At 41.4% G+C, this 13,827-nt stretch overlaps 2 protein-coding genes and 1 long non-coding RNA gene across 4 annotated transcripts in view; 2 read left to right on the forward strand and 1 right to left on the reverse strand.

Annotated features, from left to right (window-relative positions):
* Positions 1–3,795, forward strand: DNAJC9 (DnaJ heat shock protein family (Hsp40) member C9). The gene is made up of 5 exons (XM_056351047.1): positions 1–212; positions 752–892; positions 1,051–1,305; positions 2,089–2,172; positions 3,119–3,795. Exons 1-5 carry the CDS (start codon positions 33–35, stop codon positions 3,236–3,238), a joined length of 780 nt encoding a protein of 259 aa, XP_056207022.1. The 5' UTR covers positions 1–32; the 3' UTR covers positions 3,239–3,795.
* Positions 1,343–13,827, reverse strand: part of FAM149B1 (family with sequence similarity 149 member B1) — a 19,890-nt gene continuing 7,405 nt past the window's right edge. Inside the window, exons 9-15 of one of the 2 annotated variants that reach the window (XM_056351043.1) lie at positions 13,730–13,783; positions 13,152–13,264; positions 12,318–12,524; positions 9,810–9,936; positions 9,351–9,476; positions 8,262–8,343; positions 1,343–6,498 (exon numbers count right to left, since the gene is read on the reverse strand). In XM_056351043.1, coding sequence (XP_056207018.1) covers positions 6,425–6,498; positions 8,262–8,343; positions 9,351–9,476; positions 9,810–9,936; positions 12,318–12,524; positions 13,152–13,264; positions 13,730–13,783 — 783 coding nt within the window. In that variant the 3' untranslated portion in view covers positions 1,343–6,424. The remainder of the gene's footprint in view (positions 6,499–8,261; positions 8,344–9,350; positions 9,477–9,809; positions 9,937–12,317; positions 12,525–13,151; positions 13,265–13,729; positions 13,784–13,827) is intronic. The other variant, XM_056351044.1, reaches the window with a different exon arrangement.
* Positions 6,460–13,270, forward strand: LOC130154714 (uncharacterized). Its single transcript, XR_008823834.1, has 3 exons — positions 6,460–6,540; positions 6,669–7,411; positions 13,171–13,270. It is a non-coding gene; the product is annotated as an uncharacterized LOC130154714 (long non-coding RNA).

Raw genomic sequence — 13,827 nt, forward strand, 5'->3', positions numbered from 1 at the left:
CGCCGCCCATCTCGCGGGAGGCGCGCGGCGCGATGGGGCTGCTGGAGGAGTGCAGGGCCGCGTTCGGCAGCGCCGACCTGTACGGCGTGCTGGGCGCGCGGCGGCAGGCCTCGGGGCGGGAGCTCAGCCGCGCCTACCGCCGCGCCTCGCTGCGCGTGCACCCCGACCGCGCGCAGCCCGGCGACAAGGAGGAGGCGACGCGGCGCTTCCAGGTGAGCGCGGGGGGGGGGCGGCCCCTCTCGGGCCGGGCGGGCGGGCGGGCGGGCGGCTCGCCCCCTGTAATAAGTAACTGAGGGTAGTTTGCTGATCAGGTTGGGTTGTAACAGCAGGAATGATCTTGCTGCAACAGATTTGAGAACGTTCTGTCTGGCGGGAAAAGACTTAACCGTGAGGTTGCAAGACGTACTTTCTCAAGGCCAATGTTAAACCGTAATCTCATGTTACTGTGACAACTTTTGTCTTTGTTTAGACCTTTGTGTAAAAATAGATTAGTTTTGTAATATACAGCTTCTTGCTACGTGACCGAAAGCATAACTGTTTGCTTAAACCGGCCTTGAAGCTGAGGATAAGAGGGCTGTGTCGCTTGTCGGAATTGGCGAGCCTGGATGGAGCTGTGACTCCCCGGCCGCCCAGCTGTTTTTGCTTTCCCGCCTTAATAAATAGTGAATTTATTTCGGGCTCTAGTTATTTCAATTCAACTATACCACCCCCCCACCCCCCACCGACGGGGCGGGCGCCCCTCTCCCCGCAGGTCCTGGGCAAGGCCTACGCCGTGCTGAGCGACGAGGCGCAGCGCGCCCTGTACGATGAGCGGGGCACGGTGGACGAGGAGGGCGAGGCGCTGAGGGGCGAGCGCGACTGGCACGAGTACTGGCGGCTGCTCTTCAACAAGGTGGGCCCGGGGACGGGGCGGGCACAGCCCGCAGCCTCAGCGCTGTGGCCGTGTCCCCCTTGCCAGCTTCGTGGAAGGCGCTGTCCGGGGGCGGGGGGTGCGTGCTGTCGCCGCACCCTGGTAAATCCAGCGGCTCGAGTGTCTCTTCTCTGCTTCAGATCACGGTGAAAGACATCGAAGATTTTGAGAAGAGCTATAAACACTCGGAAGAAGAGCTCGCCGATATTAAAGCAGCGTACGTGGATTTTGAGGGGGACATGGACAGAATAATGGAGTCTGTATTGTGTGTGGACTATACCGATGAACCAAGAATAAGGAAAATCATACAGGAAGCCATCGATTCTGGAGAAGTCCCATCCTACAAATGTTTTTTAGAAGAGTCTAAGCAGAAAACAATGGCAAGAAAAAGGCGGGTAGGTTATATTAATCAGGGACCAAAGGGAAGCGCTATTTGTGATAAGCCTTTAATCTTCCTTGGTAGAAACAAACACAGCTGTTCTCGAGACAAATGTTTGCCACAGGATTGCTGGGTTACAGATCTTGCTCTCAGAATCCTTGACTTTCACATTTATCACCTGTGTCCTCCCCTTCCCCCCCCCCCCCGCCCCCCTGCAATTGTTGTGAAAGGCTTTTAAAAAGAGTTGTAATAGGCTGTTGCTTATTATTCTTTCATTTCATTATTATACACAATGGCTTAATAGTTCTGCATGGCGCTGCGTTTATTTACAAAGCTATGAGTTGCTGTATTGAAGAAGGATACATGGTAGAAATATATTATGCTTGCCTTCTGGCAAGTGTGAAATAACATGCTGGACTAAATGGACCTCTTCTCCAACCCGGGTTTTTTTGGGCACTTTGTAGAGTATGTTATATGCACATCACAGTAACCTTTCTCTGACTTAAAGAAAATGTAATAGCTACTAAGACAAAATAAGTGTGGGTGGGGGTCACAGGGATGGGGACAGACATCACGTTCAGCATTGTGAAACTGCAAAAAAACTAACCTGATCTACTAAACTGTGGAACCGGAATGGGCTTTCTTTGACAATTTCTCATCTGTGGCCAAACTTGGAAACCATTCATGTTCTCCTGCATCAATTTGTATTCAGATGCAAAAAAAAGTTATTGGTAACTACTGTAAGGCTTTGTCAAATACTGTCCGAAATGCTTTTTAAAAAACTAGTTTGCTATTTCAGGCAGAAAAAGAAGCTAGAGAGGCAGAGAAGACTAAAGATGAACTGGGCCTTGGTGGAGAAGATGACTTGAAAGCGCTGATTCAAGTAAGGCTTTTTGTATCTGTTGAAGATAAGTTACCAGCTTATAATTGTGTTTTCCCTGAGCATCTTTGTATTCTGCATCCTTGCAATTCTTCTGAGTTCCTGAGGTTAAAACCTGACCTTAATGTTAACTAGCTATGTACTTTAATTAAGTCAGAGCATGGTATGGATTTTATTTCCTGCATCTTTTTAAAAATTAACAAAGTTACTTTAATATCCTTATTGCATACACAGTCAAAATACTTAAATTCTAGTTTTAGGGAGTTAGGAAGTGTTAATGATTTTTTTCTGAGGGATTCCCGGAGGATGTAGAAGTCAATAGAACTTGCTACTTCACTTTTGCATCTTGGGGACTGAGGAAAGAAACACACGGTTTACATTCCGTGTTCTGGAACGTTTTCTGTTTCTTCTTTCTTGTCATCCAGTGAGCTCCCTAGAATGTTCATGCTTAATAATTTCTCCAATTGTAGTAGAGTTTTGGGTCTAAACTAGAAGTGGATTGGCTTTTCCTAGCTTTCTGTCATGAATTTTTACAGTCACCCTTTACCTCTGTCTTGATACTTCAGGAAGTTAGGCATAGAGCCTAGACCAGGGGTCCTCAAACTACGGCCCGCGGGCTGGATGCAGCCCCCCAGGGTCCTCAATCCGCCCCCCGGTATTTACAGAACACACACACCCAGGCCAGGGGTTGCGGGGGGGAAACCAAGCAGCTGCAGATGACTGCCTGCCACTTCATCCGCGCGCCGGCCCCCCGTTTAAAAAGTTTGAGGACCCCTGGCCTAGACCATACAAGCGGGCTTTTCCTTTACAGTATTATACCTTCTGTAGCTTGTATTCCCTGTTTAATTATTCCAAGATTTTATGTAGCTATCTTATCTTCAATAGAATCAGCTGTCTTGGGCAGTAGTAAAAGTTTTGAATTTGGTTTCTTTTTCTCCCCCTTCCCCAGAAGAGAAATAAAGATCGGGAAAAGGAAATGGATGACTTTCTGGCCCAACTGGAAGCAAAATATGGGAGTAGTGCTAAAAAAGGAGGAAAGAAGACTGCAGCCAGGAAAGGAAAGAAATAGAGAAAGAAATAAAGAACTGTGTAGGCTGAAATATCAGGTGTTGTTTTGTATGAGAACGTGGATTTGGGAGAATTTGAGCTTTTTTCTGGGCTACTGTTTTGGACTGCGTGTGCATCAACTTGCTGTGAGTGGGAGGTATGATGCGGAATCCATCCTGAAGATGTTTAAAATCACTTTGGTGCTCTTCAGTTAAGATCAAACAGATTCTTTGACTAAAAGTTTTGTTACAGTAAGGAAGCAGTATGATGTTTGGGATGGTGGTGTGTTTATTGAACTTGTTGAAGCACCTGCCTTCCAAACACCTACCGGATATTGGTACAGCTGAGGGTAAAACAGCGTAATTCCATACCTTTGAGAGTCTTCAGTGCCATATTCCTGTGGTTTCTGAGTTGGAAATACTATCTTTTTGCTATTCACACACTTCTTTTGTAACAAACCTTCTGCTGTTTTTAAAGGTTTTGCAGTTCAGCTCAACAGATGTTTTCCAGATATTCCAGCGGATTTATAAAGGTACTTTGGAAAATGACAGATTTAATAAATAAAAAGTTTTTGCAGAATTTGGTGCTATGTTGCTTCCACTACTGTCTCTACATTTTCTAGGCAGCTGCTGAAAACAAACATCACATGCACTGTTCTGACTGATTTAAGTCAAGTAACTACTACATACTTCTATAGCAGCTGAAAATATGGCTATATGGTCAACTGTGGTGTCGGCGGTGGTCACGCTACATTAGGTGAAAGGGCCACCTTGTGTTTGGTCTTTGCCTGCCTGCGATAGATGCCTTAAGAAGAGTATGAGACTGCAGCATGTACATGACTATGCAGAAATTCTCTGACACGCTGAGGTGAGGTTAACAGTTAACAATCCACAGCACAGAGTCTATTCAGTGTATTTCTAGGGTTCATGATGTCCCATGATGTTCCGAAGCTTAGGAATATCTTGCGTGTTACTTCAATACCATGACAGTGAAGCCTGCTGTGGGACGGTAGTGATGAGCTACTTCACTGTACTTGTCAACACTTGTTATTTCAGAAGTGAACTACTTCCTTAAGATGCGCAAATACTTAGAAGGTTTTTGCTTCACTTGTTTCTAAACTACTTGATGTAGTGTGCAGGGGCACGAATTTGAAGGGAACTAGTTTTCACTATTCAAAGGAATGAGGCTGGCCTTATATTGTGATTGATTTTTCAAAGGCTTACGAGCCACAAGGTGAACGCTTACTTTTGAGTTGAAGGTCTCAACTGACAGCATTCAGGAACTAACAGAGCTTCTTAGGGGAAGCTAGAGGTAGGTGGGAACTGTTCCTGTTTACTTGGCTGCTTTCAAAAATCCTGATTTGGAGACAGTATAGTGTTACCATTAAGTTGCATAACATCTGACTTGAACATAACTTTTACTATATGAAATAGGTATCAACAGCCCAGGAGAAGTCTCTGGTGTCAATTGTTTATACAGAAACCAAAAATTACCTTATGACGAGGCTGCTTTCACTTTAACACACTGACTCCTCTAGGCTATAAAATACTACATTATATTACTAGAAGTCTATTCAAAGTTTGTCTACTTTTGTAACTCTTACACACTAGAGCTACAGAAAACTAACTTGGTCCCTGAGGAATAGCACTGATACAGATGGGATGCTTATCTCCGGTTAGCTTGAGGTAACTAAATGACATAGTGTATAATGTTCCAGTAGTCATAACTGTGAAGAGAAACAGTATTTTGAAAGAGTTCAGTGAATAGAGGCCTCTCTTTAGCATCCATTTATCTCTGTGCAAACTTAAAGAGATTTAGGTTGAGCCCAGAGCTTATTTTTTCCCCTTCTAGAAATGCAAAGGAAAGTTAACTCAGCCATATTTGCACAGTTCTGCTTTGCTTTCTTTTTGATTACAGTATACTCAGATCAACTGGACTGAAAAAACTTCAATATTGATTAAAAATTATTTTTTCTGTTCTGGTACCACTGACATTTGATGGACTGAATAACTTAAAGACTGTGGAAGTACGGGAACTGCTTCATAAAGAATACTGACAGGTTTTTTCCGTTCTGAATTGCAATTTGGAAAAAATACTAATAAGGAAATGTAGAAAAAGAGTGTTCCTTAATTAGATTATGGAGGAACAACTGGTTTTGTGCAGTGTCCTAACTTTGTTAAAATACGGTAAGTGGTTATCTTTACCTTGTTTTTACACTTGTAGTGTGGAACTTACTGTTTAGGAGTAAGACCTTCAACTAATCACTTATTTTGAGAAGCCTGTATTTCATGTTTTTGTCTTATCTGGAGCCACAAGGGCAACTACAGCTAATACCTCCAGTGGGTCTGTCACGCAGTGCAGAACGTCTATTAAAAGCTACATGGCATCTGTGGGTTGTGGAGCTCCACGGCAGAGTGCAGAAGTCTTGTATAATTGTAGGTAGTTTTAGAAAGGGATTCTGGCCTGCTCTGTGAAATGACCATAACATACCTCACCAGGAAGACAATGTACTTTGAATGCTGTCTGGAACTACTGAGTTGGAGTAGAAGTCTCATTTTTGCCTCTTAAACCTTCTTTAGCCACGAGGAAGAGGTACAAGTATGTAACACAGGCAGAGCCAGTGGTGTGCTACCCTTGAAGCTGTCAGTTCGGTTTTGGTTTGCTACCTTAGTTTTACGCAACTGTGCTATCTGCTGCCATTACTACAGGATTCCTAAGTTAGTCTTGAGCTGTAGAAGCAGTATCACGTGCTGTGCTTGCTTTTCATAGTATAATATTGCTTTAAAACATACAAATACAGTTTAAAAAATTTAAATGACTACTGATGTGGAAGGCCTGATGAATCTTCTGTACAGCTAATGGAAAAATCAGGTTCTGCAGTACCTGCTTGTAACAATGTAAACCAGTCACAAGCCAGTACTTGGAAAACAGCAATGACTGAGAGCATTTGCTAGATTTTTCTAGGAGTTGGGTTTTACTGTCTGCTGGAGTATATTTGCCCTTCTCTGGAGTGTAACTTTTTCTAGTGTTAGAAAATGGAATGTTTAAGTATACCACTTCTAATCTTTGGCAGCTGCTTCTTAGATTTATATAAAAATAACTATTTCTAAGGAAGGGTGTTTGAAAACTCTCTGTAAACAATGTTGACATTGCTGGGAATGAGAGGTGGTTCATGACTGGAGATGGAGAGAGACTTCCTCATGGCACGTTAGAACCCTTGTTTGCTTTTTGTGACCGATCCACTTCGACTGTGGGCTTTCACAGAGCCATGCAGCTGAAGACCTAATAAACAGAGATCATGTACAACTTTAAGACTTCTGGAAGGTATTAAAACTAAGCACCAAATACATCTCCTTTAGCTTAAAATTAAAATGCGGGGGTGAGGGGGTGGGTTGTTGTTGTTTTTTTAATTCTACTATGTGGCTATCAACTGCATTATGTATAATTTACAGAATTTTGGACAAGTGACTGGCCTTCCAAAAGGGGCAAATCTTGTGCTTTCATAGTTGCTGCGTTGCAGGAAACTACTGTATTTCTTGATGGTTCATGAAGTATTTAAATCTACAAAGTTGCTGATTTAAATTATTTTAATGCAGCAGTCGTGAAACTCATCTTACATTTAAAGGTATTGTTGATTGATTGGTTTTTTTTGGGAGGGGGTGCAGATTTTTATTTTAATTTCAGCCTAAACCACCTTTGTTTAAAAACAAGTTACTTCAGTGCCTTTGTTAAACTCAAGTTGCCTCTTGTACCACTTACATTAGTGGTAGTAGGCTGTTCAGCTGTTAAGCTAAAAGACCCATCACCCAGGTACTTGCTACCTTAACTTTTGCAGCTTCCATTAACTCTTGCAGCTACAATCCTACCTTGTTAGTGTATTTTTGTGTGGGAAATTCTGACAACACCGTAAGGAATCCCAAAACACTGTGACGAAAAGAACCCAGTGCATCTAATGCCCTGCTCTGTGCCACCCTTTCCCGGTGGAGGTGATACCAAACTGGACTTTGTATTGAAGGTAACGAGGAGCACTCAAGGTGAACTCAGCTGAGCACTATAAAGATGGCATCCAGAAAAGCTGATCCAGGGCACAACAGTCAACTTTCTGCTCTACCATCATCCATGAACATACTCCCCTTCCACTGGCTAGACAAGCCCTTGTGTGTGCAGCGAAAGGTCAAAACCTAAATCTCCGAAGGTAAGGTTCACTGGTCTACCATTAACACTTACGTACACACCTGCAGCTTAATGTTGTAGCTTCCTACTATTAAAAGAAAACCAGAAACTACAAAACAACCCTGATAGTGACTGTGTAACTACTCTGAAGCCTCTATGAAGACTATTCTCAAAGCGTATTAACCATAAACAATTTAAGGCGATGACTTTGCAGGGAAGGAAGGGAACCTAGAGGGTAAAAGTTATGCGTGACATTAACAAGAATGCCTTGATACTTCAGTCAATTAAAAACAAGTCATTTCAGATGAAGTTCATTTTAGGCTATACCAAGTAACTCCATAAAGTTCATGCACTTGTTAAACAGTTCAAGCAACTCTGATTTCAGAGTATGCATGTAAATTATACTGGTACAGGTACTGGCTTTAAAATACACTTCGGGCTGATTATGCAATTTTGAAATCTAGCACAGATCTAGTAGAATCCCCTCCAGATACAGCACAAGTAAGTTTCTTTTGGAAGTAATGCAATTTTTTTCAGCTGTATAGCGGAGCAGAAGAAAAATCCTTGGACAGGAAGTAGCTGTTGCTAGTTTCTGTTTAAACTGGCAACTCCTGCTTTTAACATGAGAAGCATTGTGACTGATTACATTCAACTTCCTTAAATGATTTAAACTACCAGGTGGTAATGAAAAAAGCATGCAGCCATTACATACTCTACATGCAAGTATAAAACCTGTTTAATGGAAAGTGTAAAACACGAAACAGAACTTTGAAAAACCTCCTCAATGCAATTGCCTATGTAGAAAATGCATCCCTGTCCCAAAAGATTACCTCTTGCTTGATCTGACTGAATTCTGTGACTGATAAGCGTACCTGAACCTGTTGATCCTCTGCTTGTCCGAGACCGATTACTATGATCAGTAACAGTGCAAGAACAGTGGTGCTGTGGATCTGGCTGAAAAGACAGTTCAAGTCATTTATGTTTGTGTGAAAAAAATTTAAACATCAAGATTATAATACAGCTACGAGCTACTTAAACACATACATTTCCTAACTTGTATGATGTTGTAAAGGTCTAAGTAGAGCTTTTACAAGTGTAAGGAGGGTTAAACCAACTTTAGGAGTAGAAAATATGTTTTTATAACACTTACTTAGAATGATCACTGGGCCAGTTAAAGGCATTCTCACCATTTCTGGAAATTGTTCTGTTACAAAATAGATTTTAGAAAGTTTGTACACTTGTGAAAGCTAAGTCAAAGGATGTCGAAATTGTACACAGAAACCAAACAAGCAGCTATCTAAAAGCTATCATTGAAATTAGTGTTTTAAGGCTTAGATAAAGAATACTTTGTTAGACAGACCAAGATAGCAGTAGAGTAGGTGTTTCAATAAATTAAACCAAAAGTATTTAATACTGAAACAGACTGCACAGTGGTAGTACCGCAAACTTATGCAAGAAAGTGTTAAAAGACTACCCTGCCCTCGTGCTTCTGAATACAGCTGCAGGAATGACTTCTTAACACCTATGCAAAGCTTTACAGCATCCTCTCCTACCCCATAGTTCTTCTAAAACGTTCACAGAAGATGCTAGACTACCAGTGCAGATGGTAGATCGAATGGTAAGATCGAATACTTAGCTTTTTCCGCAAGTGTTTCAAACTTCCATTTTTCAAAAGAAGTTGAGTACCACCAGCTGCATATAGGTGTGGTTAGCAGCTGATTGTGAGGACTATAGTGGAAGAGCTATCCATGAACAAGTGACTTGCTCTGCTTGTTTCAGAAGTGCCAAGCAATGATGTTACTGTTAACCTGAGAGTATCTAATCAAGTGGCAAAGTTGATGAACTCCCTGGCACTGACCACCTACAACATTTGGTTCTCAAGTAATGTTTGACTACGTTAATTGTCAAAGCACCCTATTCAGTAACTAAGGATGATTTTGGTGTAATTTGCTATGCCTTACCGAGAACGTGTTGGTTCTGTTAGGCCTGGAGAAATGATCAGGTAAGAAAAGCCGCTCCTGTGGCTGCTGGTGGGTATCTTCTTGTATTGTTACACTGTGAGCTCTACTTGAGTTCCCTCGAGATTTCTGCATTGAAGAGTAACAGTTACGATGACTTCCTATTGCAGCAGTACATGCAAAATAATTAGCCTAGAAATTAAAGCTAATTTTCCAAGACAAATATTCTATACCTAGTTATGGCAAGGAAAAAATTCTGCCATTAATTAGAATTAAAGTATTCCACTCTTGGTGATGCTGTTAGTCAAAACTGATACGGCTTTTTTTGTGCATCTATTTCAGTTGCTGTCACAAGATAACAAATAAATGGGAACTCTTGGGTTTGGTAATTTGATCAGCAGTGGTTACAATTTTATACTATTCAATTATTCAATAATAAATTTAAATTACTGTGCCTCTTACCTTATGCTTCTGGGATCCTGCAGTGCTCACATGCTCTGCCACGTTGCTGGTAGTAATAGGTGGTAGGGGATTATTTCGGTTTAGCAGCAGTGGTGAGGGTGAGGTCAGCTGCTCATGTGCAGTTGGACTGAAATGCCCCAATAAGAGCAGAAAAAACATACAGTTTATATGTTTGGCATTGCATAAACATACAATATGGTCGGTTTGTTTGGCATTATAGACAAACAACATTAAAACTAAAAGCAACAGTTGCAGAATTTTGCTGTGAGATGCTGGCGTTAGGGCTGCCTATTGGAGACAATTTAGAAGAGGAGTTCTGATGCAGGTAAAGTTTGGCAGGAATCTTTCTCATCTACTAACAAGAACTTCTAGTTTTCAAAATATTTAATATGAAGCACATAGGAAAAGTGAGTCTGAGAATGAATGCCCCAGCAGAAACCCTGGTAACGAGTGTATATCAAAGCTGGTTGGTGGTTAAAATGCAGCATCCAGCACATTTTGAAGGAGTGTGCTGTGCAGCTGGTACTCCACAATAAAGGTGTGTGTATATAAAGGTGTCTTCATGGCCAGTTGCCATACAATGGTAGAATTTTTTCTGCCCATTCCCAGATACGGCATTATTTTCTGCTCTTTGTTCATAACCTTTAGGATGAAGAACTGCTTACTGCTAACTTCAGCCTAGCAACTGGAGATAAATGATGAACCTAGAAAACAGCAGCAGCCCATGTTTTAAGCAAAGCAAGTAACAAAAGCTACCTAATCCAAGTGCATATTATAGCTCTTTCACTTACTACAAGCGTCAAATAAAACATCTGGGGGTAACGCTAGGCTTCCACCTTCTCCATGTTATGTTTGAGCATAATATAACAGAAGGAACAGGTGCCAAGAGCCTTCTAAACAATCTAACTGCACAAAATAGCTAATGAATTAAGCTTTAGCTAAACCAATCTAATTGTACAAAATACAAAATTAATTAAGCTTTAGTCACGGGAGGCATGTAAAAAAGTACTGTATTTTCTAGGTACAGCCTTTTTGTATGACAGCCTTTTCACATATGTCTGCATGTTATTGTATGTTTGAGAAGTGCTAGAAAAGATCAAGAGGTCCTAGCTCTATACGCGTTCTGGAGTTGGCTGAAGGAAGGATTCCTCAGAAGAATACATCAGAAAAGCTTCAAACTATAGTCAGCATTTAAAAAAAAGATTTTTCTAGTCTATGTTCTACATAGACAAGTTTACATTAGACATGTCTGGTAATGTAGACATGTCTACATTAGACAGTCTAAGTCTATGCTCTACATACATCTAAAATATATGGTAATGAAGGGGAGATGTCAACGACTGTTAGATCGATTGAAACCTGAGGAAAGGGAACAGAAGAATAAAATACTGGAAGTAGAAGCATCATGTGTGAAAGGACAAGGAACAAGTCTCTGAGCAGTACGTGACAAAAAATAACAGACTGGATGAGTTTATAGGTAAACTACAAAACTGAAGGGGAACTGCGTCAATTTAAAGCACCTGGAATACAGAAGTATATTAAACCCTGTATTGTTTCCTAATACCCTGTGCTCCCTTTAAATGACTACATTCAGTCAGATTGTTATGCCAAACAAAAATCAGAGATTCTAGATGTGATTTGAGGGCTCACTGAGTTCATTAGGAGTCCTTTGGTCAGTCAGATAGGTTATCTAAGATAAGCACCTTCTTCACAGCCCAGTCTGGGCTAGGATAGCAACAGGTAGTTTGATCTCCAAACCCTAGATTTTTAAGTTAATCTTAAAAACAGGCTATAAAAAAAAGAAAGTCAATGCCAAAAAAGAGATGGTATTTGCTTTGCTTGTACTGCACAGACTAGAGTCTATAGTTTGTGTGCAAAACTACCTAAATATGTATGCAATTCATTGAGTCACAGCTTGTAGCACAGTAAATGTTAATTTTAGCAACTCTGCTTTCTCAGGGGAAATTGTGCTTTAATGGGCAGTTAATTTCTTTAATCATAGAATCGTTTAGGTTGGAAAAGACCTTTAAGATCATCAAGTCCAACCGTTAACCCAGCTCTGCCAAGTCCACCACTAAACCATGTCCCTAAGCACCACATATACATGTCTTTTAAATACCTCCAGGGACGGAGACTCCACCACTTCCCTGGGCAGCCCGTTCCGGTGCTTGACCACCCTTTTGCTGAAGAAATTTTTCCAAATGTCCAATCTAAACCTCCCCTGGTGCACCTTGACGCCATTTCCTCTTCTCCGATCACTTGTTACTTGGGAGAGGAGACAGACCCCACCTCCACCTCTCAGGTAGCTGTAGAGAGCAACAAGGTCCCCCCTGAGCCCCCTCCTCTCCAGGCTAAACAGCCCCAGGTCCCTCAGCTGCTCCTCATCAGACTCGTTCTCCAGACCCCAAAAATAACTCATGCTCTTTCTGTTCATCTGAAGGCTTTCTGAATAAGCTGGGTTCTCTAAATAATGGTAACTTGCAGCAAGAAACTGCTTTTGAAACGTACAATCGAGTTCCCCTGAAGACATCATCCACAGACCCTGGGGTCCCAGTACCAGAGTGGCTTCTGTTGATGGGATGCAGGGTACGTGGTGGTGGGTTTCGCCTTCTTGTGGAACGTGACAGGGATGATGTGCTGAGCTCTAGAGGACGACTTGGCCACACTCTGGTAGAGAGGATGGAACTGGAGCCTGGCCGTTTGTCATCCAGGTCACTAACAAAAGAATCACAAAACCAAGAGATATGGTCAACATGACTGATAACTACCTGTTAGCAAAGCGCTCATCTACGTGTGACATTAATAATATGATAAGTGGATAGAGGTGATGTGTTTTCATTTTTTTACATAACTACAGTAATTTACAGCCAAATTAGAAAAGAACAGGGGACGGAAAAGAAAAAAAGAAGCCTATTGATTTTTTTTATTAAACTATGAACCTTGTCATTGGGGATTTCAGTATAAAATTAATCACAGAACAGATTATAAAAAAACATACTGTTAGCATCAGTTTTCACACCCATAGCCTAGATCTAACACAGGTCCACCTCCTGCAGCTGAGAAAATCAGTTTCTCTATCCCATTCTGAGCTTCATCTCTTTTCAGGATGTCAGATAGTGCCAAGAGTAATGCCACAGCTAAGTGGTAAACCAGCAGGAATGAAACAGAAAACCTGCACTAGGAGCATACTGTTTCATAGAGGACAAAGAAACAAACAAAAAAGCAGGAAAATAATTAAGAATTGCTTTCTCCAGTGCAGAAAGTTCTCTCACAATGTTTTGGGTTGAATTCCTCTCACCGTGAGAGTGCTCTACTGTTCAACAGATGATCTATAGTACTTACAGTGTTTTCTCCTTTACAGGCAGATTTCTTTGCTGTAACTGGATCCCATGTATCACCATCAGGCCATTTAGATTACGTTGAGAGCCACTGCTGGACCCTTGAGAGAGACTTACCTGAAAGTTTAAAAAATAAGTAAGTAAATTACTGCCAGGCAGAGACATACACACATATTTACAGATTTTTGTCCTTGTAAATAATTTTGGAGGAAAGAAATTGATTTCTTCCATTACATCCATATATATATACTCAGTTATATTATCTCCCCACCTAAGACAGGCATCTTAGCATTCATGCAAATGGCAGTGCTTAGAAAATGTATTCTACCATGCTATGTCATACTTAGTATTTTCCAGCTTTCCAACTGAGCTTCTCGTTTGCATGATGGGATCTTCCAACAATGGCTATAATCAGAAGCTTTACAAAACTGATTTTTAGTGTATGTTGACATTTTATGTCAAGAACAGAACTGCGAACTCCTTTCCTGGAATACAGACTGATCTGGAAAACCATCAAATTCCACCCACCGTAATGGCAGCAAATAGAAAATACCAGAGCTTTAATCTCTCCAGCATACATACTTGAGGTGTTTTTCTCCTCTTTTTGCTTTTGCGGCCGCATCTGGGTTTTGGGCACTACACATACAGTAAGGGAAACATGAGGAAGAGGCAGGGGTAAG

This window comes from Falco biarmicus, chromosome 9, assembly GCF_023638135.1.
Source record: "Falco biarmicus isolate bFalBia1 chromosome 9, bFalBia1.pri, whole genome shotgun sequence".
Classification (NCBI taxonomy): domain Eukaryota; kingdom Metazoa; phylum Chordata; class Aves; order Falconiformes; family Falconidae; genus Falco; species Falco biarmicus.

What these genes read in the sequence shown, in the direction of transcription:
- DNAJC9 (XM_056351047.1), top strand. Translation starts at nt 33, where the DNA reads ATGGGGCTGCTGGAGGAGTGCAGGGCCGCGTTCGGCAGCGCCGACCTG. An exon ending in GGCGGCTGCTCTTCAACAAG is followed by an intron (nt 893 to 1,050) that starts GTGGGCCCGGGG and finishes TCTCTGCTTCAG; the next exon opens with ATCACGGTGAAAGACATCGA. An exon ending in CAATGGCAAGAAAAAGGCGG is followed by an intron (nt 1,306 to 2,088) that starts GTAGGTTATATT and finishes TTGCTATTTCAG; the next exon opens with GCAGAAAAAGAAGCTAGAGA.